Here is a 27,141-nt window from a genome sequence, read left to right on the forward strand (position 1 = left end):
GATACAAAAGGTAAAGATCAAATATTATGGCCTACTCTCTGCAGTCACAGATTTTTCATTTAGTAATTGCAGTTATTGGAAAGGAGTCTCAAAGATATGGAATGTTTCTGGAAGTAATGTTCACCTCCACAGAAAAAAAAAAGGAAGGGAGGAAGGGAGGAAGAAAGGAAGGGGGAAGGAAGGAAGGAAGGAAGGAAGGAAGGAAGGAAGGAAAATAAATTTTAAAACTTTCACTAAAGTTTCCATATGACAATTAGTATATATTAGGAAAATGCAATGCAAGTGACAAAAACATTCACCCTAAATAGTTACTCCAAGTTTCTCCCATGTTTCTGTGTGGTCCCATTAACACTTTTTGCAAACATAGTCAAGGAACTTTTGCAAACCAGTTTTTTACCCAAGACAGAGTAAAGGCTATAAAATTGTTTTGTAAAAAACCACCTATAAAAACAAACCTGAAACACTCTGAGCTTGCCATAAAAGATATGATGGTATAAACATTATAGAGGTCTTATTAATCCTCAATACCTAAACATAACATTGCTTTTAATAATAAATGAGAATGATATAAATATTCCATATACAAGTGCATTACCCTAAATAAAAGCAGTAAATTGTGAGGCTTGATATAAAAGTGAAATATACTAATGGAACAATGTCTAGACTGTTCCTATCAAGAGTATAGCATAATATTAAACCAGGCAAAATGAAAGAGGGAAATTAATTAAATTTGAGGAATATTATTCATCTTTCTTTTTACTACGCATTTTATGGCCATTTCCCTGGGAGCCTAAACAATGAGGGCTGATTCACTGTTCTGAGGTCTGAGAAGAAACCTGTCTGAGCTGTGCAGCCATATCCTTGTCAGTCAGGCTGTCGTTTCTGAAAGCGCTGTTGTGAATGTGGTGAATCTTCCTGCTCACTACCACCCTGGTCTCCGTTGTCCTCTACCTCCATTCATCACTCGTCTGAGTTATTTTTACCATGTAGAGTCCGGATCCTGGAATTTCCCTGAAGAAAAATCTGCTATCCTTGCCTGTGGAATAATACCCAAGCTCTCCCGTGACTTACAAGACATTCGTCACCTAGTGGCTGTCATTCCACCGTCTCCTGCCTCCTTCCCTTCTTGCCCTGTAGCCACTCCTACCCTGGCCTTCCTTGAACACGTTGCCCGATGCTCTCGTGATTCTCTCTGCCCGCAAAGCCCTTCTCCACCCCAGGCCCCATGTGCGAGGTAAACTTCTGAGACTCAGTTCAAATATCACTTTCTCTGTCCTTTCCTGTGGTTATTCCCCCCACCCTTCCCAAGAAAAATCCCTTCCCTTCCATATTCGCACAGCATTTACACACCCTTCAACCACTGCTCTCATCACTCAGTGGCATCGCTTTTTGTTTCGTGAGCGCGTCTCTCCTGGTTGGAATGTGAATTCCACAGTGACAGCACTGTGCCTTAATCCTTTTATTTATGGAATACAGTTCAGAGTTTTCTGCATTGCCTAGCACGTAGGAGGCAAGTCATTTATGTTGGAAAAATGTAATTTCTGGAATTTTTAATTTCTCCTTGTGTTAAAAATCATTATTGTCCTGACTACCATCTCTCACTCTGCTTCATGAAGTCATTGAGCTAGAAGGGACTTGTTTGTGGGGGACACCCCAGACTCCCCTTTACATTGTGTTTCAGGCTTTTCTTTGCAGGTGTTCAACACATTTAGCCCCATTCACCTCTGGTCCTGATTTCTCCCATAGTCTTCCCCCATTTTAACATCTTCCAGCCTTACATTTTTGAGCATGGGTCAATTTCATTGCAGCATCTTCCATCAAGCAAGAGACCAGCTAAAGACATCCTTTTCTTAGGACCTACATCTTTTTTTTTTTTTTCTAATAAATTTATTTATTTATTTTTGGTTGCATTGGGTCTCCGTTGCTGCAAAGGGGCTTTCTCTAGTTGTGGTGAGCGGGGGCTACTCTTCATTGCGGCGCACGGGCTCCTCATTGCGGTGGCTTCTCTCGTTGCAGAGCGCGGGCTCTAGGCACACAGGCTTCAGTAGTTGTGGCGCACGGGCTTAGTTGCTCCGCGGCATGTGGGATCTTCCCAGACCGGGGCTCAAACCCATGTCCCTGGCATTGGCATGTGGATTCTTAACCACTGCGCCACCAGGGAGGCCCAGGACCTACATCTTTAATTTACCGACTTTATTTGTGTTTCTGAGGAATCATTTCATCTACCTGTGAACCAGTCCTGTTCATCCCTCTCCATAGTGACAAAGGTTAAGCCAGGTTTCAGCTAACACAGCCTTGAATGGTTTGTGTTGACAGTAATTTGGATTGCAGCCTGTATTACCACCACATTCATACTCTCACTTAATTGCAATAGAAGCATGTTGTAGGGCAGGGCTTTTGCACCTTACTTTGGTAAAAGGAAACGTAAAATGACCAGATGCAAAGTCTGAGCTCTTATCAGATTAAGCAATTGTGCATCCTACAGAAACGCAGAAAGCTTTACTGTGCTCCCCTGTCATTACACCCCTAAAGAAGCTAGTGATTGGATAATGTTAATTGTTGAATGAAAATCCAGAAACTTAGCTCATTTGGGGCATTAAAATTTAGGCGCTGGTATTATAATTCTAAATTAAGAATACAAGGTAATCGTATAATTCTAAATGAGGAAATAATTCCATTCCTTCATGATTCTTTGACTCAATATACTTAATAGCTATTTTAAACACTTCTCTTTTTTAAAAATTCCCTTGTCAATCTGTTGTGACTTTAATTATTATGAGAAAAAAATAGTGATTTTTGTGATTTCTAACAGCATCATTCCTTCCATATTCCTCACACTCACTTTCCTCCTTGTTCTTTTCTGCCCTCAAAGGAGAAAAAGCCATTTGGATAATTAATTCATTTTAATTTAGCAGGTATTTATGAAGTATCTTATTGGTCAAGTATTATGCTAGATGTGATAGCAATATAAATAACAGACTCTAATACTTTGTCCCTAATCCTCAAAATCTTCCAACTTAGAAATGAAGTAAAGTCTTATATTTGGATAATTGCAATGCATGACGGTGTGACATTAATATAACAAGGGTGAATAAAGCAAAACAATTCATTGATCTTTACGAATAGATAACTCAATATTAGAATAAAGCAATGTTTTCCAAGCTATGTTGTTTGAGGTGTTGAATATGTTCCTTACAAAAAAATATTCTCTTAAATAAAAATAAAATACATCAGGTCTTCCAATTCGTGATTCACAATGCATGTTTTCATATTAAAGATTCCGGGAGCATTTTCAAAAGAATCCACTTATGAGTCAGAGTAGAGCAATTCAGGAGTGAGAGAAAGCCTTGCTCTTTTGCTCCATTCGAAACTTGTGGCATTTTTTTACTTAATATAAATAGTAGAGGAAGGCAGACAGACAGAGACAGAGAAACTGTTATACTCTGTATTAACAATTGCTTTCCAAGATTATTTGATCATGGACTCTTTTTAAAAAAAATCACACCTAGCAACTGAGAAAGTTAGTATTCCCTGGAAAAGGGGTAAGGGACTATTAGTTTCGGGCTTATCTGAAACATGATTGCAAATTTTATGTTTAAGTGGAAAGTTTTAAGTGTTACAAACCTCTTGTTCATGTAACAGAATCCTCAGCCAGTTGTGTGCCTGGTTTATGCTATAATGTGAATCAGCTCTTACTTCTCTTTGGACTTAGACTGTAATTACAACTGCTTAATCAAGAAGTTCAAACTGCATCTCCCCAGGAGCTAAATGTGTCCCTTACAGTTGTCTCTGAAAAGTAACTTTTCTTTCTACTGTGCTTTATCCCCCCCTTTATAAGAATCTACTGTTAACTATCTTCATCTACTCTTTTACTGATGCCATAAGCTGCTCTACCCATTCTCCCTTAAAGAAAGCCCACATTTAACCCGGTGTCTCCTTTTAGCTGCCATCTCTGCCTACTTTTTTGCATTTAGCAAAAATGCCTAGACTCTTTCCATCTTTACTATTCCTCACCAGCTCTCTACTTAACTCCACCCTCTGGGTCTTGCACCATTCCAATGCAATTGACCACTTCAAGTCAAATATGATGATTCTTGATTGTTTATCTCTATGCAAATTCTGGAATGATTTAAATGTCTTTAATGATCATCCTTGACAGATTTTTCCAGGCTCAAGCCTGCTTTGCTTCCTCCCATTCTACTATCATACTCTGCTGTCTGGATCCTCCTTCCTCCACGAGGGCCTTACAAGTGGGACAATAAATGTGCTTGTGATTCTCTCTCCCCGTGTTTCCCCACCATGTGTGTTCATCACTTTTTATCTCATTATTTAATTCTCATACTTATTTGACTTGGCTGTAGATGCATGTATACCCATTATGCTAGTACAAATCTGTTTCACCTGCCTTAAATTAGAAACTAAGCTGGGACTGAAACTATTTCTTCTAAAGTGGGTCTCACCAGTACTCAGCAAAGCATTACATATGTTTTGTGATTTGAGCATTCTCCTGTGATGAAAATTAATAAATGGCACCCTTTTCTGGGGAAGCCATAGCTGACCTTATTCTGTCTGGTTCCTAAAGAAATAAGAAGCCCTGTGTCAGCCGGAGACCTACAATGAATGTCATTTTCCTGAGATGTGAGTTCCCACTGAGCCGTCTTCTAATTTCCCACACTTCTTTATGTATCGCTTTTTCTGTTTATCATTATTTCCCTACTATCTCAGTTTTCTACTTGCCTATGTGAAATGTTATCGTCATCTAGTAAGAATGTATGAGGGTCAACTGTGAGCAAAGCAAAACAGTGGTACAGGATAAGAGAATACCAGAAGCTATGATGTAGTCCACGCTCTTTACCCCTGCTTGCCCCTTCCTAACTTATAATGGAGTTGGGAGATAATAAAGCACCCATACAAAAGTTGAGAAGAACACAGGGCTCACAGGAGCAGCACAGACAAGTTTGCTTCACAGTTTGAAGAAGGGGAATATCAGTGTGGACTCTTGGCAACTAGGTGGACAAAGCTGCAGAGAAAGTGAAACTTGAATTGAATCTTACCGAATGGGTAGACTTAGCTTAGTTGGAGGAAAAAGGAAGGGCATTTGGTCTGGATAGAGTTCATCCTGAGGAGTCCTGAAGATGAGGATGAACAAAGAAGGTACGGCCAGACTGTTGAGTGGCTGAAAGTCAGGAGGAAAAAACTGAATTTTAACCTCTAGGTCTAGTATTTCAAGAAGCAGCTTGAAGCTTTAGCTACTTTCTATTTGAATTAGAAGTACAATTGTCTTTTAAAGTATATTTCAAAGTCCTTGATGTAGGCAATGAAGAGTTATTGGAGTTTTTGAACAAGGAAGACACATGCTAAAAGCAGAATTTAAAGACAGTTAATCTACTATTAATATGTAGAAGGATTTGAGGAAGTGGAAATGGAGGGAGGGAGATCAGCAGTGGAAAGACCTGTGACTGCCATGGGCCAGGTTCAAGGCAATGATGCCTGGCCTGGGCTGAAGAAGGAATGCAGAAACTTAGATAATAGCTGCCTTAGATCCAGTTCCCCAGAAGCAAACTCTGAGAGGAGGAGTCAGGTGATAGCAATTCATGAAGGGAGTGCTTCCAAAAGAAAATAGGAAGGGATTTGGGGGAACATAACAGAGCAGCCACAGAGGACAAGAAAGCATGTGAGTTCAAGTGAAGTCAAGGCCTCAACCTGATCTGGAAGGGGCTCCAAGTTAAGTCAAGGGGCTGGTCTTTGCATTTTCCTGCACTCAGGCATTACCTATGGATCAGGGCAAGGGGTGAAGAGGGAGAAAACTCCCAGGCACTTCTGACTCTTTGAACCTTTGGGGCAAAGCAGCTCTAGCAGTCCAAGGACAATCATCTGGGGAAAGTCTCAGGTGGATCTGTTAGAAGTAAAGTGTACAGAAAGGGTAAGGGAACAGGCAGTCATAAGTTCTTTTATATCCTAACATTTACAAAAAATAAGCTTATGAAAGTGATATATATGTTAAGTAGTAAGAGAGAGAGATGATAGAGAGATAGATAGAAGATATAAAGCACTGATATCTGACATACCAAGGTGTTACATCTTCTGCTATTCCTGGTGTGAAGATAATTTTTCCAGATAATCCAATTCTTAGTAATCAGTTCATAGTATGTTCTATAAGATATGGAAAGTGCATTGTAAATGTAAAATGTTACATCACAAAGCAGACTTATTAGTTGACATGACTTCCATCTCTTCTCATGTGAACTCCTCCCCATGTATAAATGAGATGCTGTTTTTTTCCTGAGGAGTTAATAGCTTATCACTAAAATTTGATCAAAGGGAACAGTACACTCATTAGTAAAAAGTAGTAGGATTGTTGTGCAACCGCATTTGGGATTCATGAGCAAAACTTTAAAGTGACACCAGTCTACAAGGTATGTGATTTTTGTCTAACAAAATTCAGTGTCATAGGATCACACACAGAGAAGGAGATATTTAGACTTAACCAGAGTTGGAAGTTAGCCAAGTTAGTTAATGGAGGGAAAAAAAGGTTAAAGGAGTTAAATGTTTGCAAGTAAATGATTATGGTGATGGATCATGGAATCTAGGCTGGGTACAAAAAAAAAAAAAGATAAGATCTGTGAATTAATTAGACGTCTTAATGTGGTCAAGGAATTGATGAATTGGATATACTAGGTAAATGAGCCGAAGTTAATGATCAGAGAGAAGAACACTTGACATTGAGATTGAGGTGCTGCAATTTTTCCAGATGACAAGGTGAAGGCTAAGACCTTGGAAGTGGATGATAGGCAAACTAGAGGAAAATATTACTAAAGCCAAAGAAGTCAAAGAAATGAGAGACTAGGGTGTTCAATAGATTCATCCAGGTAGTAAAATGTCCAAGAATAATGACAGGAGTGACAGTTTTCAAAGTTCTTTAGTCTCCTGCTTAATCAAATCTAAACAAAGGGAAATAAAAACAAAACCAACTCTGTAAGACACCCTGAATGGATGAGCAATTAACTTCCACAGCAGCATTTATTCACCTTGGTACCATAAATGAGGTATAATGATTATCTAAGTAACAAAATCATTTTACTTTTATTTACCCTGAGCATTTATATACACAAAGACAATGTCAAACCTACATGGTTTCCCTTAATAATTATTCAGTGTCTCCCTGGATTACTAATTAAAAGCTGTTAGGGTTATTGGGAAAAGAATTTTAAATCTATTCAGAGAGTAACAGATAACTGCACATAACATTTAATTGTCAAGGAAATAACCTGAATTGGAGTCATGGGAGACTAATAATTGTCTTTTTCCAATTATGACAGCACATAGTCGTGGAACAGATGGTGACAGATATTAGGTGAAAGATACAGTCAAAGAGCAAACCTAACCTGGACATGGATTGAGCAGATTCTGTGTTTATTCATCTTACAGTGTACCTTGTCTTATACTCGCATATGTTCTCTAATTATTTCTTATTTATCTTATACCTGACTCAGCAGTTCTAAGGAAGGATTCGTATATTCTATTTCTTTTTAAAAAAAATATGATCTATTTACTTGTTTGTTTGTCTGTTTTGTTGTATTTTCTAATGTATCTCAGTTGGCTACCTAACTACCTGAACTCATTGAGTGGCCAAGAAGTGGCAGCAGCATTTAGCAAAAGCTGAGGTGATTAGAAAATGGGGGGAAGTCAGCTATATGTCAATTTTTAAGAAAAGAAAAACATTTTAATTTAAAAATAAAAGAGGAGACTTAAGTGGGAACATAATTCTATGTGCTGTAACAAGTGAGTTTACACCTATAAAGATTTAACACAAACACCTAAAAAACAAAATATGACTAGGAAAAATAAAATGAGGGGATTTGGGCGAGGTAAGTTTTTACTGAGACAAAACAGAGAGATGAAGGATACACATCCTCGACTAGGCCTCGTTCCGCCCCTTCATTATGGAAAGTGAGTTTGTTTTAACTCAGCTTCTTCATTTATAAAATGTGATACTAATTTCTGTTACTATAATTTGAATAAGTTAGGAAAGAAAGCTAAAAAAAAGCAGTCAAAATATAGGATAGTTTTCAGGCATGGTGGCATAATTGCTCCTGGTTGTCTAGTATACTCCAGAAGGTAGCGCAGAGATGATAAAGATTATGTTTAATTGGGAGTTCTCTTATTTGTTTCTGCAAGCGCCAGGTATGCTTTTGGTTTCCAAAAGGACCAAGCTGTAGAAATGTATCTATAAACCAGACAAATAATTAAGCCTAAAGATTTCTGACAACAGTGACATCAAGGGAGGTCGAAGGTAGATGCTGATTATTTATGCTGTTTCGAAATAGGCTCAGACTTGGAAATAGGACTAGCTGAAAAATAGGCAAAACCAGACAACTGCCTGGAAAGAAAGCAGCCCTTTCTCAAATTATTTCCCCTACCTAAGAAAGGAAGTGCCCAGAACTCCTACATTAAAAAGACATTCCTTTGGGTAAAGAATTCTCTGAGTCCCTAATTTTGGGGTAGGAACGTTAAACAAAAAGTAACTTCACAATTAAACAAAAAGTAGCTCCACGATCAAACAAAAAGTAACTCCTCACCATTCTTGATATAGATTAGTTCGTTGGTTCACATAAACCTTCAAAGGAGGGTGTAGAAAAGGATAAGGAAAATGGGCAAGGGTTGGGGAGAGGGTGTGGAGAAGGGAAATCGAAGCAGTGGCACTTAACCTTCTAAGTCATTTTACTTCATGATGGCTCTGCAGTTAGCTGCCTGCATTATCCAACCTGTAGGAAAGAAACAATGAAAGGAGAATGGCAGTAAGAGAGGGAAGACAGAGAACAAGAAAAGAGAGGGAAGGGCTGATTTAGGAGATGTGACGCTACAGCTGAGCTACATAAAGCAGGAAGCACACGTGTGTCTTTGGCAGATACATCCCCTGCTTATTCTTCCAAGTTCATCTTGCCCCACTCTCCCCTCCTAGCTTGGTCCAGACTCACTGACTTTCTTTCTGTTCTTAGAGCACCTACCTCTTTCTCAACTCAGCTTCTTCGCTTACACAGTTCCCTTTGTGTGGACCCCATCCTCCCTCTCAGCCACCATCTGAACAGGTCTCCACCCTTCTAGCACATGTCTTTTGAGTCTCAAATATCACTTCTGAAAGGCCTTCCCTGAGCCTTCACTTTAAATTAGGCTCCTAGGTTTTACTTGCCAATAATAGCTTTTCTGTTACAGCCCTTTTCACAGTTTGCGACCGAACTTGTATTTAAATGGTTCTTGTGTTTAATCTCTCTCTCCCTCTAGTTTAGAAGCTCCATGAAGGCAGAGGTCATGTCAGTTTCATGTTCTACCCCCTCCCCAAGCTTACCAGAGTCATTCAGTAAACACTGTTGAAGAGATAAACCAGTCCTTTGAGAGGTTTAATAACAACACTTTCATTTGTGTTCTTTGGCATCCACAAATGGCAATGATCATTACTGTCAAAGTAGGAAGGTTTGTGTACTGACAGAGTTTTAAACTCATCTGGAAGACTAAAATGTATTATTACATCTAATGCATATGTTTAAACAAAAAACTTGAAACAGGGAAGTCTGCTAGATGGATAACTCACAGTGGCTTGGTGTTTCAGGTTGGAATTGTACAGTATGGAGAAAATGTAACCCATGAGTTCAACCTCAATAAGTACTCATCGACGGAAGAGGTGCTTGTTGCTGCAAATAAAATAGTCCAGAGAGGTGGCCGCCAGACGATGACAGCCCTTGGAATAGACACAGCAAGGTATATGGATAAAAAAATAAGCCAAAGTAAAAGACTATACAAAAATAACTGCTTATGATCTAGCCCTTTGCAGTATTAATTGAACAGTTGCCTTAGCAATATTTAAAGCCATCTTGTTGAAAAGAGATTCAACTGATTAACTAATAGTTACAGGATCAAATTTTTCTATATTACAAACTCATCACTCTTCTTATCTTTCCTCTTATTCCAAGGCTTTGATTGATGGAGAATTAGTCCAAAAACTCACTGTAGTCTACGGCATCACATTCTTGGGTACTAAGACATAATATTAGATAATAGCTTTTCCTTTTATTCTTTGTTTTCAGCTTCTAGGAATCTCAATCTAAAAAAATGGATTAACATCAGTCCGCTTCTACTCAATATATATCTATACCCTAATATGTCTATAATTTTACAGCATTTTACAGATTTAAATTTTACGGATTTAGGGTTATTGAAGCTCTCAAATAAGAGTTTTTAAGAGGGCAAATTAAATGTTGTCTTATTTGAAATCATTTTCAGTGAAAAGATTGAAAAGAAGTGGAGGGACTTCCCTGGTGGTCCAACGGTTGGGACTTTGTCTTCCAATGCAGGGGGTGCGGGTTCCCACGTGCCTCACGGATAAAAAAGAACCAAAGCATGAAACAGAAGCAGTATTGTAGCAGGTTCAATGAAGACTTTATAAATGGTCCACATCAAAAAAAAAAAATCTTAAAAAAAAAAAAAAGTGGAAAGGATTTGATGATTTGTGCTCTTTTTCTTCCTTACTTTCTCCAAATTCCCTCTAATTCACATCCCTCCCTTCCTCCCTCTGCAGTTTCCTTCATGCAGCACACATAACCCACCCTGTGGTTGAATTTCATTCTGTAAGAACCTATAGAACTGTCCTTTTCTTACAATGTTCAGCTCCTCTTCTCTGTATTTTTTCTGATCTCACTCAGCTCTTATCTTTTGCCGTTTCTCCCCTTAATCATCATGAAAGCTTCTGAACAAAAACTAAACAATACCAGAATCACAGGAAATCTAATGGTCAGTTTGACTAATGTTAAGGATCCTTCTCTTAAGTGCCTTCAACTTCTGGACACTCAACTGATTCTGAAGAGTTGATTACCCATGGCCTCACTTCACCTGCCTGCTAAGATCAGTGTTTTAAGGGAGCTGAAACAGTTAATATGGATACTCCAAGGAATGGGTTGGATTTTCAAAAATTTAAAATTTCATGTGCAGCTTTAGACTCATAAATGTTAGAAAAGCATGTGGTTCTAATTATATGGGGCCCATCAGAAAAATAACCATAAACAGATGGGGTAATTTTACATTAACCTGCCCGTAGATCACCAGTTTGCATGCACAGAAGTGCAGACGTTTAGGTGTGCTGAGTGTACACTCTTAAATAATTGACTAAATGTGACCGCACATTCAAAGTAAATCAGAGTGTTCTTTGAAAGCTCTGAGCCTGTAGGGAACTTTGTTTTCCAAAGGCAACCACTTAAGATGAATATTCATTTTTGAAAACTAACTGAAGAAATATTCTGGCTGCTTTTGCTCCTGCATAAATACCACTCTAAATACCATGTCCCTATATGGTTTTTGCCTATGTGTTTCACAGAGGGTCTAGCTGTAGGACACAGAGTTTATTGAGTTTTGTATATAAATAAGACTCCATAATGATATTACTAAGTACTCTTCTTGTATCAGTTTTTCATATTTAAGTTTATTTTTAATTGCTCTTTATTCCTTTCAGGCAGGACCAGTTGCAAATAATATTTCTAAATTTTTAGAATCCTTTACCTCCCTTTTCAGTGTCTCCCAGTTCAAAATATTTTTGTGTCCCCTTATCCCTATCCCAAATTTTCTTTCTTTTCATTGCTTCACAGTGTTTAATCATAAGGCCTGGCTTCTCCTGTCCCAAAGAAAGGGATTCTCCTGGGATATGTTAATGTTTAAAAACATGCAGGGAAGTCAATGCTTTTTTTTTTTTTGTGGTAGGCGGGCCTCTCACTGTTGTGGCCTCTCCCGTTGCGGAGCACAGGCTCCGGACGCACAGGCTCAGCGGCCATGGCTCACAGGCCCGGCTGCTCTGCGGCATGTGGGATCTTCCCGGACCAGGGCACGAACCCACGTCCCCTGCATCGGCAGGCGGATTCTCAACCACTGCGCCACCAAGGAAGCCCTCAATGCTTATTTTAAAGAAAGAATACTGGATGGTGGTAACTGGGGGTCAAGGGCAATTTGCTGAAGATATTTGAAACAGAAAGGTATACTCAAGAGCTCTGCCGTAGAAAGCCAGCCCTGGTTTCAGAGCTACCAGGTTTTCTTTAAGGAAGTTCCTGTAATCATCTCCTTCAGCTGATGTTCATTTAGTTATGACCTTGATCTTCAAGAGAATTAGGAAGTTTTGGTGATCCTCTAAGGAATTAGAACTGTAAAAAGGATTAAATCTTACCATATCCATGTCCAAACTTCATTTAAAGACTAGCTTTTAACATCTATTTTTTCACCTTTGTCTGTATGTAGAAAGAACTCAGAGAATCTGTTTGTATAATGTAGAGGGCAGAGACACACAGTTTGCCAGTGATCAATATATTTTTTAAAATAGCTTCTTTTTCTCTTTTGAAAATTTTAGGAAAAGTTGAAAATGCAAAAAACAGTACAACAAAATCCTAGGTACACATCAAACAGAATCCACAGTTGTTAACATCTCATCATATTTGCTGTTAGTCCTTTTAAAGGAAAAATAAGCACAGATAAAATCACTTTGCTCACATCACAAGGATCCTCTCTCCCTGATCACAAAATACCCACTACTGTGCATTTACTATATATCTACAGTAGAGCTAATATGTACTGTGGCAAACTGTTGGAAGGTGAAAGACAGGTGTTTCTTTGGTATATCTCAACTGCAGCTGTTTGTCCTTATGACCAAGGTAAAATATTTAAAATGACTATTCAGCACAGTGATTGCTGCATTTTACAACAAAATCTAAAAAACATTATATGAAATCCATTCATTGTTTCAGTCCTAAGTAAAATGTACTCTTCTTTTCCAAGGTTCCAGAGGGGAAAGTAGTTGAGTAAAAGAAAGTAATGGAGGGAAAGTGTGCCTGAGTGTGTGTGTGTGTGTGTGTGTGTGTGTGTGTGTGTAGAAGGTACAAAACAAACAAAAATTGTCAGTTTCCCATATCTTTCATCTCTTTCCATAAATGCTTGTTGAATTAAATCAAAATTCCTTTCTTTGAAGTTAGGTTATAGCATTTTTCCTTTCTCTCCATGCCACCTCACCCCCAGCAGCTTGTGTCCTAAAACCTAGTTCAGACTTTCATAGCTATGCCAAACCCTCCTTGCCCTCCAGAACCCTTGTCACTCTTGTCACTGACTCAGACCACTGCCATCTGCAGTCTTTAATTCCTATGTCTGAATTTTTACCCCACATCCAAGCTCACTCTCAAGCACTCACAGCCATACAAATACTCTGTTTTCTCCCATGCCCCCTCCATAGCTTACAGGATGTCCAAGCTGTTCTGTGAATGTCAGAGTAGGTGGGGGAAGTGAGGACTAAAGCAAAAGCTCTGCCAAAAGCAAAAGGAAAGAGGCCTGTCAAAGGAGTGTTTACAGAAAAAGGAGTGACTGGGAAAGTATTTAAAATCTGACCTTCTCTAAATCTGCTCTATGCTTGTCACACTCTCCCTTTGAAGTTTCCAAAGAATGAAAGACTGCTGCCTTTTGTTAATGGGATCTATGGTGATTGGCAAAATGGTAACCTCTCCATCATCTGGAATAAATCTTAAAACTATTACAAACAATGAGCATCATGCCTCCCAGCTTGAACAACGAGCAACAATGTTGATCTTGGAGGGAAAGCACTGGGCTACCTGGAGTTGGCAGTGTTTTCATTTTGTTTACCACTTTGCCTAACCTTGGGCTGGTGTTTTATTTGCTGCTCTTTTGTTTGCGATTATTTCAGGAAAGAGGCTTTCACTGAAGCCCGGGGTGCCCGAAGAGGGGTTAAAAAAGTCATGGTAATTGTGACTGATGGAGAGTCCCATGACAACCACCAACTGGATAAGGTCATCCAGGGCTGTGAGGACGAAAGCATTCAGCGGTTTTCCATAGCTGTAAGTACAGGGCTAGAGATGGCTTTCAGACTGCGGTGTGAAGAGAAAAGCTGTGTGCATATCATGGTTATTTTATGAGAGTTACACAAACAAGGTTGAAAAACAGAAACTTCTCCATTTGGAAGTAAACTATGGAGACAGGATTGGGTCTTGCCCCTTTTGTGTCTTCAGCACCCGACACAGCGCCAGGCAAATGGAGACTCAGCAAACAATCACTACAAGAAAGGAAGGAAGGGTGAGAGAGAGAAAGGGACAGAAATAGGGAGGGGGAAAAGAGGAGGGGGAAGGGGGGAAAGATGGAGGGATGGAGGAAGGAAGGCATATACCTTCAGCCTAGCGGGAGGGGAGTTTCTTAAAGTGATTTTTTTAAATAAGTCAGAGAACAAAAGATTTCAGCACTCTAAAAGTTCAACCAAAATTGTTTTTCAACAAAATCCCTTTTATTTATCATAACAACAGATATTACCCACAATTGTTTTTCGGCCTTTAATCAGTGATATTCCCTTTTTCCCTTTCAAAAGTGTGATCAGTGAAAGACACTCCACCCAATAGTAGGTAGGGAAGAAAAAGAGATTCATCCCTGATGAGGTCCCAGAACACACAATTGATTCACTTCTTCCCTGGGGCAAGGTGACTGTACTTCTTATTTTATAACCAAGGTAACTAGGTTGTAAACAGTTGCAACATTTTCTTTCTCATTTGGGGTACAAGATGTTAAAAAAAAAATTAAAACATCTCATTATTTCTCTTTCCCTTTGTTGTTACTTCGGTAAGTTATCGTTTGCCAACTGTTATTCAATCGATTATTACCTCTCCTGTTACTATAGCTATTTTGATCTTTTCAGTGGTTGAGAATAATTCCATATGTCTCAGCCTTCACTCAGAGATACTGTCCACAATTAGAGGCTATGCTCGGTCTCTTAGTATGCAAAGCCAGTGCATGCCCAGTTTGTCCCACACAACCGGGTACCAGAGGTGCCATCATTTGTTCACCTTCTTCCCAGAGGATATAGTCTAGCATTCCAGGTACCGTAGATGCAGGCAATGAGCTGAATTAACCATCAGCAGCATTAACAATGTTAGGGAAACTTCAGTGGAAAGAAAGTATCTATCAATGGATTGCTTCTTAATTTTAAGTGAATCTTATATCACTTTTGCATTGTATCTGGCTACATAATCAGTATTTCTTGCCCTTAAATCTGTGTTTCCCTTTGTTGTATCCCTGGTTGATAAGTCATACTTTGCCTCTTATCTGGTCAAAAAGAGGTCTCATGATTGCATTAATCTTCCTGGAGAACCATAAACTCATGAGTTCCTTTCCCATTTTAATCAGTGAATTAGCATCACCTTGATCTTTGAAATGGTATAAACAAAGTATAGGAAACTTTCACTTTAGCAATAATTATTTATTTTCCTAATTCATATTTTTTCCTCAGTGAACCTTATATTTTGTTTTTAGTTTGTGCCAAACTAGAAAATAAGACATTTATTTTACTTCTCTCTTTGTTTATTCACACAGAAAGGTTTCAGACATTTCTCCACTTCTATTGATGATGCATGAGATCAAATGTTCATGGGAGTCTGTTCCTATTATTTCCTGGACTGTTCCTCCTACTCCATCTTTCTTTTTCCCCACCATTTGATCCTGAACACCAGAGAGATATGTTCTGGGGGGAGACAACACTCAAAATAGATTGATTACTGAAAGTATAAGCACTCTGTGATAAAACTGCACACACTTCCTGTAAAACATCCAGATTTGGTGAGGGTGCTAAGCTGGTTGAGGACCCTATTACATGGTCTCTATTCTGTCACTTGAGGATATTAGAGATTGCTAGCAGGAGACTTTTTTGTCTGTTTGTTTGTTTTGTTTGTTTATTTTGTTTGTTTAAGTTTTCTTTCTTTTTTTTTTTTTTTTACAAATTTATTTATTTATTTTTGGCTGCGTTGGGTCTTCATTGCTGCACGCGGGCTTCTCATTGCGATGGCTTCTCTTGTTGCAGAGCACGGGCTCTAGGCGCGCGGGCTTCAGTAGTTGTGGTTCGCGGGCTCTAGAGCGCAGGCTCAGTAGTTGTGGCGCACGGGCTTAGTTGCTACGTGGCATGTGGGATCTTCCTGGACCAGGGATCGAACCCTTGTCCCCTGCATTGGCAGGCAGATTCTTAACTACTGCGCTACCAGAGAAGCCCAGGAGACTGTTTTATATTCAGATTCTAATCTTAGATGATAATGGCGGGGGATTATAATGGCTGTGAAGTTGTATCACCTACAGCATTCAAACGAAAATAAGTAACTTAGAAAGTATCTTAGAATTTCATTCATTTGCACACAAAAGGCACTGTGCTACATGTAAACGAGCCTTACACTTTACATTTGACATATTTGCCTCAAGGGAGTTTCAATTCTGAATGTCTATTCCAGGTAAATATTAGCAGAACACCAAATGCCCGGGCTTGACGTATTTGTATTAAGCGAAACAGAAGTAATTTTTAAGTATTACTTTGTATCTCTTTCGATTCATGGAAAATAATGTTTCTACCAGCTACCAGACCCTTGGGTGAAGGATCAAACTACATTTCTCCCTGTTTTCATTTTCATTCTGTGAAGCAAAATAGTTCAAACTGGATGCAAGTCATAGTAATTCCAGGGAATTCTTTTCTCTTAGAGTTTCTTCTAAATATATGCTCCCATATTACATTTATACATTTTACTTTTATTAAGTGTGTCACTTGGGCATCTTCGCCATTGAACTTTACCCATTTGTCTCTGTCCTGTGACATAGAGCACTGAATATCTGACAACGTTTACATCACAGTTAAGAACCTAAATTACGCATAGTCCAGGAGTCTTTACAATTTTTGTGTATTTTCAACTACATCAACTTGTAAGTGAAATGGAAGTTAACATGTCAATTCAATAGTGAATCTAGAATATGGTAAATAGGAAAGGAGGAAAAATAGTGACTTTTCAGCCCAGGATGTCATATATATAACTTACAGAATAAATTAGGTAAATCAATGGGGACTCAGAAGGCTTCACACCATACAGAATTTGTGTAAATCTAAAAGAAATCCATGCATAGCAAAACTCCTAACAAAAGAGGAGTCTGCCAGTGTGTCCAGAGGAGAAGACCAAGCAAAGAGTGAGGTGTTGAGCAAGGCCCCAGTGATCCTGAAACCCACACCGTGGATGGAATGGAGACTCTAGAGCTCGGAAACTGCCTTTTCCATCCTTAGTCTAGGGCATGTACATCCAGCTATGGTGAGATACCCAACTGTAGGAAGAGCATCTTAATTGTTTTTAAATGAGAGAGGATTTGTTCAATGTAATAAGAGCAAGTGGCCCTTGGGTTTTCCCTCTCTATTTGGACAATTCTCTACTACCATTCCATTAATTCCTCTTACCCCTCAAGCAGCTAAACTGGGAAAAGCACTAGTGGCCTCTGTCCAAATATAAACCACTTCTGATGTTTGGCATTTGCTTTTCAGCCAGATAAACAAGAGCTAAGTTTTTGTGTTCTGGTTCGATTTGTAAGCTGCTGGTATAGATCTTCCTATGTAAATCTGGACGTAGTAGTTGAGAGTAATTTCAAAAATCAAAAAAGCTCCCCAAACAGTGTGCCAATTGTCTTAGAGCCACCTGTAGCTTTCCTAAATAGTGCGCTTTCTTCAAAGCAGCTCAAAGTTAGTCACGTACAGTGAGGCATTTTGCCTCTAAGAACATTTTACAGATGTAGGAGCTACGAAACTGACCAAGGCACTGGAGTGACTCCGCTGTGGTCCTGGAGCTTAGGAAGGGGTTCAGATGCTGCAGTACTTCCTCTGGGCTCCTCTAGCAAGGGGAAGGAGCCAGGAATAAATCCCCCACCCCCTTCTCACTAGGAAGGAAAATTTGAGAACCAATGCACTTGCTGCTTGACTACTTGGTGCCCAGCTCCTTTCGTCACATTAACATTTAGCGTACATTACAGCAATTCAGTTGTTGATCCTAAACCATTATGTGTTTTATGATACAAATAAACAAGTATGTTGTAGGTCATAAACAACAACACTGAAAACAATAATTTTAGTTACTGTCATTCTGCAGGTGAAAATCTGTACCCATCTTAATAAAAATGTCAGTTTTTAAATCTACCATTCTAAATCTAACATTAAAAAATACGTGTAGCAGCTGAGAGCAGGCAGCCGAGGGGAGGTGGGGGGACCCATGTGCTCAGAGGAGGTGGGGGACAGGGCTGGGCAGACAGAAGACCCAGAGGACCAGCACTGATGCCTCTGCCTGCGCCCACCTGCCCACGTGTCCTGAGATCCAGCCAGTCCTCCAGGCAGAACTGTGGTTAGGGACTCTTTCAGTTCTTCTTTGCCAACAGGACTTTGAAAGCACCATGGAGGTCTCTGTTGTTAATGATGCCAGACAAATCTATGACTGTTATTTAAAAATGGAAAGTAGAGCTAGAAAAGTCTGGTATCTTTGTGGTCATTGGAGGTCATGATTCTTCTCCCCAAGAAGTCGGATATTCTAAAAAATCAAGCAATAGCACAGAGTTCACAGTCTTATCTTTGCTTTTTCGATTCCAGGAGCACAGAATTCAATTAATCATGATCCTTGGTTCAGGATAGTTTCTTATCATTGTTGAAGCATGGCCCACTTTGTTTGTGTCTGTGTTTATAATTGTACCTGCATACTTATCGTAATAGCATTATAAGCATCCATGGATGTACTACCCAAAATGAGAGATAGCTTGGCCCTCTGACAACTTACATCTGACCACATTCACCACCTGCCTTCCTCCACCTGGTAACCATCAGCCCAAATCCTATATTCATCATGTCTTGCTCTCTTTTTCTAAATAGTCCTTTGGTAGCTGTACATATCTGAAAAAATTAATTTTAAAAGGTTTACTTGTTTTTAACTTTATAAAAAGGGTTTCATGCTGTACACAATATTTCAAAACTTTTAAAACTTAATATTATATTGTAAAGATTCATCCATATTGTTGCATAGCATTATATTCAAAATTGATGAAACAAACAGTGCAAAATTTCGGTGTGAACACTGTGCACAAAGTGAACAATCTGATGAGTTTTGACACTTGTATACATCCACATAACTGACACCATAATTAAGATATAGAACATTTCCATAAAACACAGAAATTTCCCTTGTACTTTCTTTCACTTTTAATATTCACCTTCCATAGCAACCACTGATGTTACTTATAACATCATAGCTTAAGTTGCCTATTCTATTTTATATAAATGAAATCATCCAGTATGTACTCTTTTGTGTTTAGCTTGTCACTCAACATAATGATTATACATGATATTTTCTGTATTGGTGATTCATTCTCTTATTATCATTACTATCTATTGTATGAATATACCACAATTTGTTCTATACTGATTATGGACATGTGGGTTGTTTCCAGTTTGGGTTGTTATAAATAATGGCGCTATAAGCGCAGATTTTAAAAAATGTAAAAACCCAGGTAATAATCTTCAGGTAACACTTGCAATGAGGTAGAGGCTAAGTTTTTCTATCTTATTACGAAAGTAATGTTTTCATTGTAAAAAAAAAAACTTATAAAATACATTAAAGCAAAAATAAGAAGGAAACACAATATAATAGAGATGAAAAATAGTAAATTATGGTACAAATTCTTCCAAATTTTTTCTTAAAAATTCTTCCCATTTTTTCTTAATGTCCATAGTGCCATTTTCTTAATACCATTTTTATACAATTAAAACAATAGAAATGTCCTATCTACACACTGTGTTGGGTTTTTTTAATTTTTTGCATTTTTAATTTACATATTATTTTTTTTATTTATTTATTTAACTTCTTTTTGGCTGCGTTGTGTCTTCATTGCAGTGTGCGGGCTTTCTTTAGTTGCAGTGAGCAGGGGCTACTCTTCATAGCAGTGCGTGGGCTTCTCATTGCACTGGCTTCTCTTGTTGCGGAGCATGGGCTCTAGGCATATAGGCTTCAGTAGTTGTGGCTCGCAGGCTCTAGAGCGCAGGCTCAGTAGTTGTGGCACTCAGGCTTAGTTTCTCTGCAGCATGTGAGATCTTCCCAGACCAACCAGGGCTCGAACCCGTGTTCCCTGAATTGGCAGGCGGATTCTTTTTTTTTTTTTTTTTTTTTTGCGGTATGCGGGCCTCTCACTGTTGTGGCCTCTCCCGTTGCGGAGCACAGGCGCCGGACACGCAGGCTCAGCGGCCATGGCTCACGGGCTTAGTTGCTCCGCGGCATGTGGGATCTTCCCGGACCGGGGCACGAACCCGTGTCTCCTGCATTGGCAGGCGGATTCTCAACCACTGCGCCACCAGGGAAGCCCGGCAGGCGGATTCTTAACCACTGTGCCATCAGGGAAGCCCTACATATTATTTCAAAAAGATTTTTTCATTTACTTTAACTTGAACATTTTCATATTTATATACATTTCTAAATATTAAGAAATATTTGCATTAACAACTAAATTTTTCAGAAGAAAAAATGCAACATAAAAAAAATTAGTTGTACTTCATCAAAATTAAAAACTTCTACTCTTCAAATGATCCTGTAACAAAAGGAAAAGCCAATATATAGACTGGGAGAAAATATTTACAAAACACGTAAAGGATTTGTACCCAGAATATTGGGTTGGCCAAAAAGTTCATTCAGTTAGTGAATACATTGTTCAATAAAATTTTTGGTGAAAATGAAAAATTTGTCTTTTATTTTTACTTAAAACTGAACAAACTTTATGGCCAACCCACTATATACAAAATCTCACAACTAAATAACAGGAAAACAAACAATCCATCTTCTTAAAAATTGGCAAAAGATCTGAACAATAAAAAAAAAAAAAAAGATCTGAACAGACACCACACCAAAAATGGAAATACTATGGCCAATTATCAGGTCTCAATACCATTAGTCATTAGGGAAATGTAAATTAAATGAGATACCACTACACACCAATAGAACTGCTAAAACTGAAAGAAAGAAAAAAACTGATAATACCAAGTGCTGTCAAGGATGCAAAGCAACTGGGTCTCTCACACATTGCTGGTCGGAAAGGTAAAATGGCAAAATGGAACAGTTATTCTGTTAAACATTTTGGCAGTTTCTTATTCAGTTAAACATACACTTACTATAGAACCCAGCACTCTCATTCCTAGGTCTTTACTCAAGAAAAAATAAAACATAAACTTAAGTGCAAAAACTTAACAGCAGCTTTATTCATAATCACTTGAAACTGAAAACAACCCAAATGTCCTCAACAAATGAATTGTGCTTCTATATAGTAGAGTCCTACTCAACAATAAAAAAGATTGAATTACTGATACATGTGACGGCATGGACAACTCTTGAAAGCGTTATGCAAAGTGAAAGAAGCCAGACACAAAAGACGACATGCTATTTGATTCCTTAAATTTAACATTCTAGAAAAAGCAAAGCTATAAGGACAGAAAGTAGATCAGTGTTTGCAAGGAGTTAGAGGGAAGAAGAGACTGACTACAAAGGGGCAGGAGGGAACTCTTTGGGGTCATGGAAATCGTCTAATCTCGATGTGCTAGTAACACAACTGTGTAGGTTTGTCAAAATTCATAGAATTGTACATCTAAAGAGGGTGAATTTTATTGTATACAAATTATATCTCAATAAACCTTACTTTAAAACATTTAAAACTAAATGTTTGAGAAAACCCACTAGAGACTCTAAATATAAGGTTAACTATAGTAGATAATTCCTGCCTTTCTCTCTTCTCTATTTAAAAGAATGCCCCTGTCTTGAGCATTTTGTTTCAGTCAGGAATGTCCCAATTGTTTATTTTCTAAATTGCCAAGTTAGATTACTACTTAGTCCAACATCTGTTTAAAAAATATACGTGTCTAACTTCCCCTTGGTAAGAGTTTCAGGAAGTGCTGCCTATTTGAGATCAAGCAATTCACTGGCTAATTGCTTTTGCCAGCAAATGGTGATGTCACTGACTGGAATATCAGAAACACTCAGAAACTGTAATATTACTTTTGAACTATCAGACTTTAAAGATACAGCTGTTGATAAACAGGGACACAGGAATGCCAGAGAAGAAACTTTTGCAAACATACGAGATGCCCTTTATATTTTCCTACAGCAATTATAGAATATAACAGTTAATATTAGAGAATCTACAGATTCTGAAAATTACCCTTCTAAGAATGTGGAAGTACATAAAAATTTCATTATGCCACAGTACTATACACTCTCTTGCTTATTGACAAAATGCTTGAGATTCTTGTTTAACATATAGAATTTAAAAGATATTCTTGCTGTTTTTGTCATCTTAGATTCTTGGCAGCTATAATCGCGGAAATTTAAGCACTGAAAAATTTGTGGAAGAAATAAAATCAATTGCGAGTGAACCCACTGAAAAGCATTTCTTCAACGTCTCTGATGAATTGGCACTAGTCACTATTGTTGAAGCTCTGGGAGAAAGAATCTTTGCCCTGGAAGGTATGACTAGTTCTCATAAGCCTGAATATTCTCTCTACAATTCAAACTCAGCGTAATTGGGTTTGGTATTTATTTCGACCACGTGGCTAATGCGTTTTTACTGTGTACAACAGCCACCATGGAACAATGTCCTTTTATATAAATCTGTCACTGAGATGGCTATTTCACATAGCACTGTGTCTGCTGGCAGCTCTCTTTGTAAGGACCCAGCAGTACTGATGTGAGGGCCAGATGAAGACAGTGGTCAATGTAGACACACAAGAACAAAAATGTGCCCGTGTGTTTTATTCCTTTTCTGTGACACAGGTTTAGAAAATGGAGACGCTAACTCAAGTTTTGTTTTTGTTTTTGTCTTTGTTTTTCATTTTGGGCTTCTGTGGGGGCAGTTCTTGTATAATAACTTCTTTGTTCATTTATTTTCTCCTATTTCGCTCCTTGTCCATTTTAAAAGTCTTCATGGAACTCTGCCTCAAGACCCATGGCAGTGAAACATCGGTTCACTATATTTGTCTGAGTCATGTTACTTCTTTGTAAATTTTTTCTTTGATTTTTCAACAGCACTGGCCATTGGGCATAACGAGTCCTGGCATTCCCTCCTCTGCCTTAAGTAGATAATGTCAAGGAACAATGTACTTTGGAACTAGATCTTCCCTGACAAAAAAAGAAGTCTTCAGAATTGTTATGCCAGGCAAACTGGAAAAGCCTCTTCCTTCAGATTCTCTGATAATCTGGAGACTCAGAGAACATGACTTTTTTCCTCAACCTAGGATGAGAAACCACCAGACAGTTCTGCACTTCTGCTCTGTCTGAATCCTGTTGACTCTGTCCTTGTGAGGACAGGACACACTGAGGACTGTTGTTTTTCATCTTAAACATAGCAATTGACAAGCACCTTCTCAGTCTCCCCTTGGTGTCCATACATTTGTTGCTCACATCTGTGTCTCTATTTCATTTCTAAATCTCATCTTAAGTAAGCAAGTAAATATAACCTAAGACTTGTAGAAATGAATCCTGTAACAGCTATCAGGTGGAGGAGGGATCAATTTGCCTTAAATGACATTTTCAGATTCTTTCTAGCCTAACTACACCATGAGTTAAAGGTTATACATTGAAGTGCCTACATACCCAAGAAGTGTCTCCATATTTAAAAACAAAATCATTTTAGGAGGAACTCCACAGATTAAAAATGTCTCCCATATCTTCATTGATGCACTTTCAGGGCTAACCAAAAGCGGTGTTTTTACTAGCCTATTTCTGACTTTTTTCACAATGAGATCCAAAAGGGCTTCATTTCCTTGTTACTTTGGAAATCTCCATTTCCTATCAACATTTATCTTTAGATGACAACTAGCAGCAATTGTGAAAACCATGCTTGCTGGAGGACAGTGCCACCTAGTGAGGTGAGCGTACCAGCTATTTGCCCATAAAATCAGGAAACGAATGTCTCCCTTTCCCATCAAGCACTGGGAAAAATGCTGAAATTCCTAACCAGAAGCTGCACAGTGGTCAGAGTAGATATTGCAACACCCATGAACAAGTCCAGGGAGGAGATGACATTAAGAAGTTCCAGCATGTACAGTGTGCTTTGCCAGGATGCCAATTCAGCAGGCAGAATTTCACAGAACTTCCTTCTCTCTGTTCTCAGAACAGCGGCAGGGGAAGGAAGGTGCTGGAACTATGTAGGTCTCCACTACTGCATTCTTATCATTGATCTTGCAGAGATAAATGAGAAAGCACCTTACACCATTGTGGGCCTAAAATAAAGTTTCAAATTAATGTTAAAGTGCATCTCAGTCATTTAAATTAGAGGGCAATTTGTATTGAGATTAAAATGATATAGTTGAATTCTTGATTGATTTCCCCATTTAATCTAGTCCTATAAAAAAGCAATTACTGATGTATTTGTTAACAAATTTATGCAGGTAAATAACTAGTAAATAAGTTTGGTTTCGCAAATTTGATTGTTCTCATGCCTCAGCGAAAGAGTAGTTTGACTTTTAAAAAATTATGTGCTATTTTTAACTTATCAGCAAGGCCAAATAAATCAGTAACTCCCTCCTGAAAGCAGATTAACCAACATTCCCTTAATCCCCTTAGGAGGCTGTGGCTTTGGCTTGGTGAATATTCTGAGAGCAGCACACTCCCATAGAATGCTCTGGATTATTTCTGTGTTTCAGTAAAAGCTTCAAAATGGGCACAGGATCTTTAAAAAAAAAGGTGTGATTGAAGGGCATGTGGCCTGGAGCCCTGTCAGAAAGTCCCCTCCTGATCTGTGAGTGACACCCACAGCCAGAAATTAGAGCAAATACCAACCGAGAATCCCTAAACCCTTTATCACACAATGGAATTCTGAGATGATATAGGGCAGGAAATGCAGGTGAGGCTGGTAGAATCAAGAAACCTCTTTAAATATGTGAATCAAATGTTATTATCCCTGTGACATATCAGGTAAGTTTAGCCTAATCTCAGGAGGATTGCCAGGGCGTGAGGGTGAGACACAGAGCTTTCAGCCACGTTGATCCAAAGCTGCATAGGATCTGTAAGAGTGCTAGAGTATAAGAACAGAAGGATAAATTCAACTCCTCCAGCCAGGGTGGGGAAACTAACAGTCAGAAATGTGAGACACAGCCCTTCTAACCCTCTCCGTCCTCCACCCAGCCCTACCTAGGAATTTTGAGTTGAGAAATGTGTGGCTGAAAAATGCCCTAAAGATGCTAGAAGTTCTGGTTGGTCAAGACCACAGACTGTACTAGGTCTCTGTCTTCTGCAAATCAGCAGTGTGCTAAAGGCAATTCTCCTCTGTTACAGCTACAGCTGACCAGTCGGCAGCTTCTTTTGAGATGGAAATGTCTCAGACCGGCTTCAGTGCTCATTATTCACAGGTACATTGACCACTTGGTACAAAACTATTTTTTTTTTTTGAGGTTTCCTTTCCGAAAGCCAACACCCAGACATCAGCATTACAGGTGCAACTTGCAGCTCATGTCATGAGCAGTTATTCAGACCATGTTGTTTCTAATCCAAATAGGAAACAGCATTTCACAGGCTTCTTATTAGGAAAGCATGTTATCATACACAGCTCACTACATTGTACTAATAATTGTGAAATAGACAGTTTGAGGTCTGCCTTCTGTAATTATACATCTAGCTAAATAAAATACTTAACACATTTGCTAAAGATATGGAATGCATCTTTTTCTTGGTGTCAAGGTGTTCAAGGGTCTTGCTAGAATTCCATGTTCAAGACCCAGTCTTCTTAGCTGCCATAAAGCAGAAAGGCAAGATTAGAAAAATATATCTTTTGTAGTTGATGGAAGAAATGGTACCGTGGTCCCTGCACAAGAATATTGACATTTCAGTGTGTAATTGTACTGTACGACCTAGGGAAATTTACTTATTCTGCCTCAGTTTCTTCTGTAAAAGAAGTGGTAATAATGGCATCTAGCCCAATGGATTATAGTGATGATTTTATGATTTAATATATGTAAAGCACTTTGAACAGTACTTAACATATTGTTAATGCTATGTGAGTGTTTGCTCTTACTATTTTTGTTAAGCATCATTGTTTTCTCTATTTGGATATAAGGACTGGGTCATGCTTGGAGCGGTAGGAGCCTATGACTGGAATGGAACAGTCGTCATGCAGAAGGCTAATCAAATCCTAATTCCCCAAAACACGACCTTTAATGTTGAGTCTACCAAAAAGAATGAACCTCTTGCTTCTTATTTAGGTAAAGTTTGTATGTAATTGAGAGAAAGTTATGTTTGTTTTTTTTTAATTTTTGTGTTTTTTATTTTCAGTATTATTTGCTTATATTTATATAGGCGTATTTTGTAAGAGAGATCACGTCTAAGAGTTAGATATTTTAGATGTTAGAGCCCCATGATGGCCTCTGAGTAGCCTTAGCAAAAATAACAGAACATGGAGGAGCCTTTCTCAGAAGGGCTGAGAAATCACGGGAAGTGATTTGGGCTGAAACGCACGTTTTTTGAGGTCTCTCTGTGTCTGGTATTCATGTTAATGTCAAGAAGTGCTTCAGACCCAGTGGACAGGAAACAAAGGTAGAAAAAGAAAACTTGACCTGGCCTATCCTGAAGATCAGACTCCCATATTCTCTTAAATATCCTCTATCATTAGTTTCTCTCTATGGGTCCTAATTATGGAAAGTAAACTTTTAACTTGTTTTGTCATATGACTTCTTTAATACCTCTGTTCACAATCAGATACATATTGAAGTGAAACCCGGTAATGTAACGATTTTCCAAAGACTTGCCTAGAACGAGGAGGTGTGTATCTGGTGTCACTTTTAATCTTGCAGGCTGGGAGCTGCCTGGGGGATACCTGGGGACTCTTCAGTCACTGGTCAAGCTCAGTAAACAGTTGGGAGGAACTAGGATGGAAAGGACCCTCAGGGTATGGTTTCTCAGCTCTCTCTCTTCACTCAACAAATATTTTGGGAGCATCTCTCTTGCCCCAGGCATTGTTCTTGGTGCTGAGGATACAGTGGTAAAGAAAACAAATACGTGCTTTGTTCATATTTTAGCATGTTAGCAGTCCTGTCTGGGATCTGTATGTCCTGGAAGTCCTTTTCTCTCTCTATCCCAGTTTCTTTCTATTTTATAGGAAGGTGGCAGGTCTTTACTGGCACAGCCATACATCTTATTCAAGGGCACGTATTAAAGCTGTAGAGGCAACAGGATTTAAGAAGAATAAAGACTCTAAGCAGTATCGATAATTAAAAATATAGTGGTAAGCAGCAGGTATAATGGCAGTGCTAAACCCCCATAA

The 27,141-nt window shown here is 38.7% G+C and overlaps 1 protein-coding gene across 2 annotated transcripts in view; it reads left to right on the forward strand.

The window, feature by feature from the left end:
- ITGA1 (integrin subunit alpha 1) overlaps positions 1 to 27,141 on the forward strand; it is a 170,429-nt gene that overhangs the window by 79,439 nt on the left and 63,849 nt on the right. For both annotated transcript variants that reach the window (XM_059062985.2, XM_059062984.2), the window contains exons 7-11: positions 9,608 to 9,756; positions 13,721 to 13,871; positions 22,187 to 22,352; positions 25,161 to 25,234; positions 25,939 to 26,083. In XM_059062985.2, coding sequence (XP_058918968.1) covers positions 9,608 to 9,756; positions 13,721 to 13,871; positions 22,187 to 22,352; positions 25,161 to 25,234; positions 25,939 to 26,083 — 685 coding nt within the window. The remainder of the gene's footprint in view (positions 1 to 9,607; positions 9,757 to 13,720; positions 13,872 to 22,186; positions 22,353 to 25,160; positions 25,235 to 25,938; positions 26,084 to 27,141) is intronic.

Source organism: Kogia breviceps, chromosome 4 (assembly GCF_026419965.1).
Source record: "Kogia breviceps isolate mKogBre1 chromosome 4, mKogBre1 haplotype 1, whole genome shotgun sequence".
NCBI classification, from domain to species: domain Eukaryota; kingdom Metazoa; phylum Chordata; class Mammalia; order Artiodactyla; family Physeteridae; genus Kogia; species Kogia breviceps.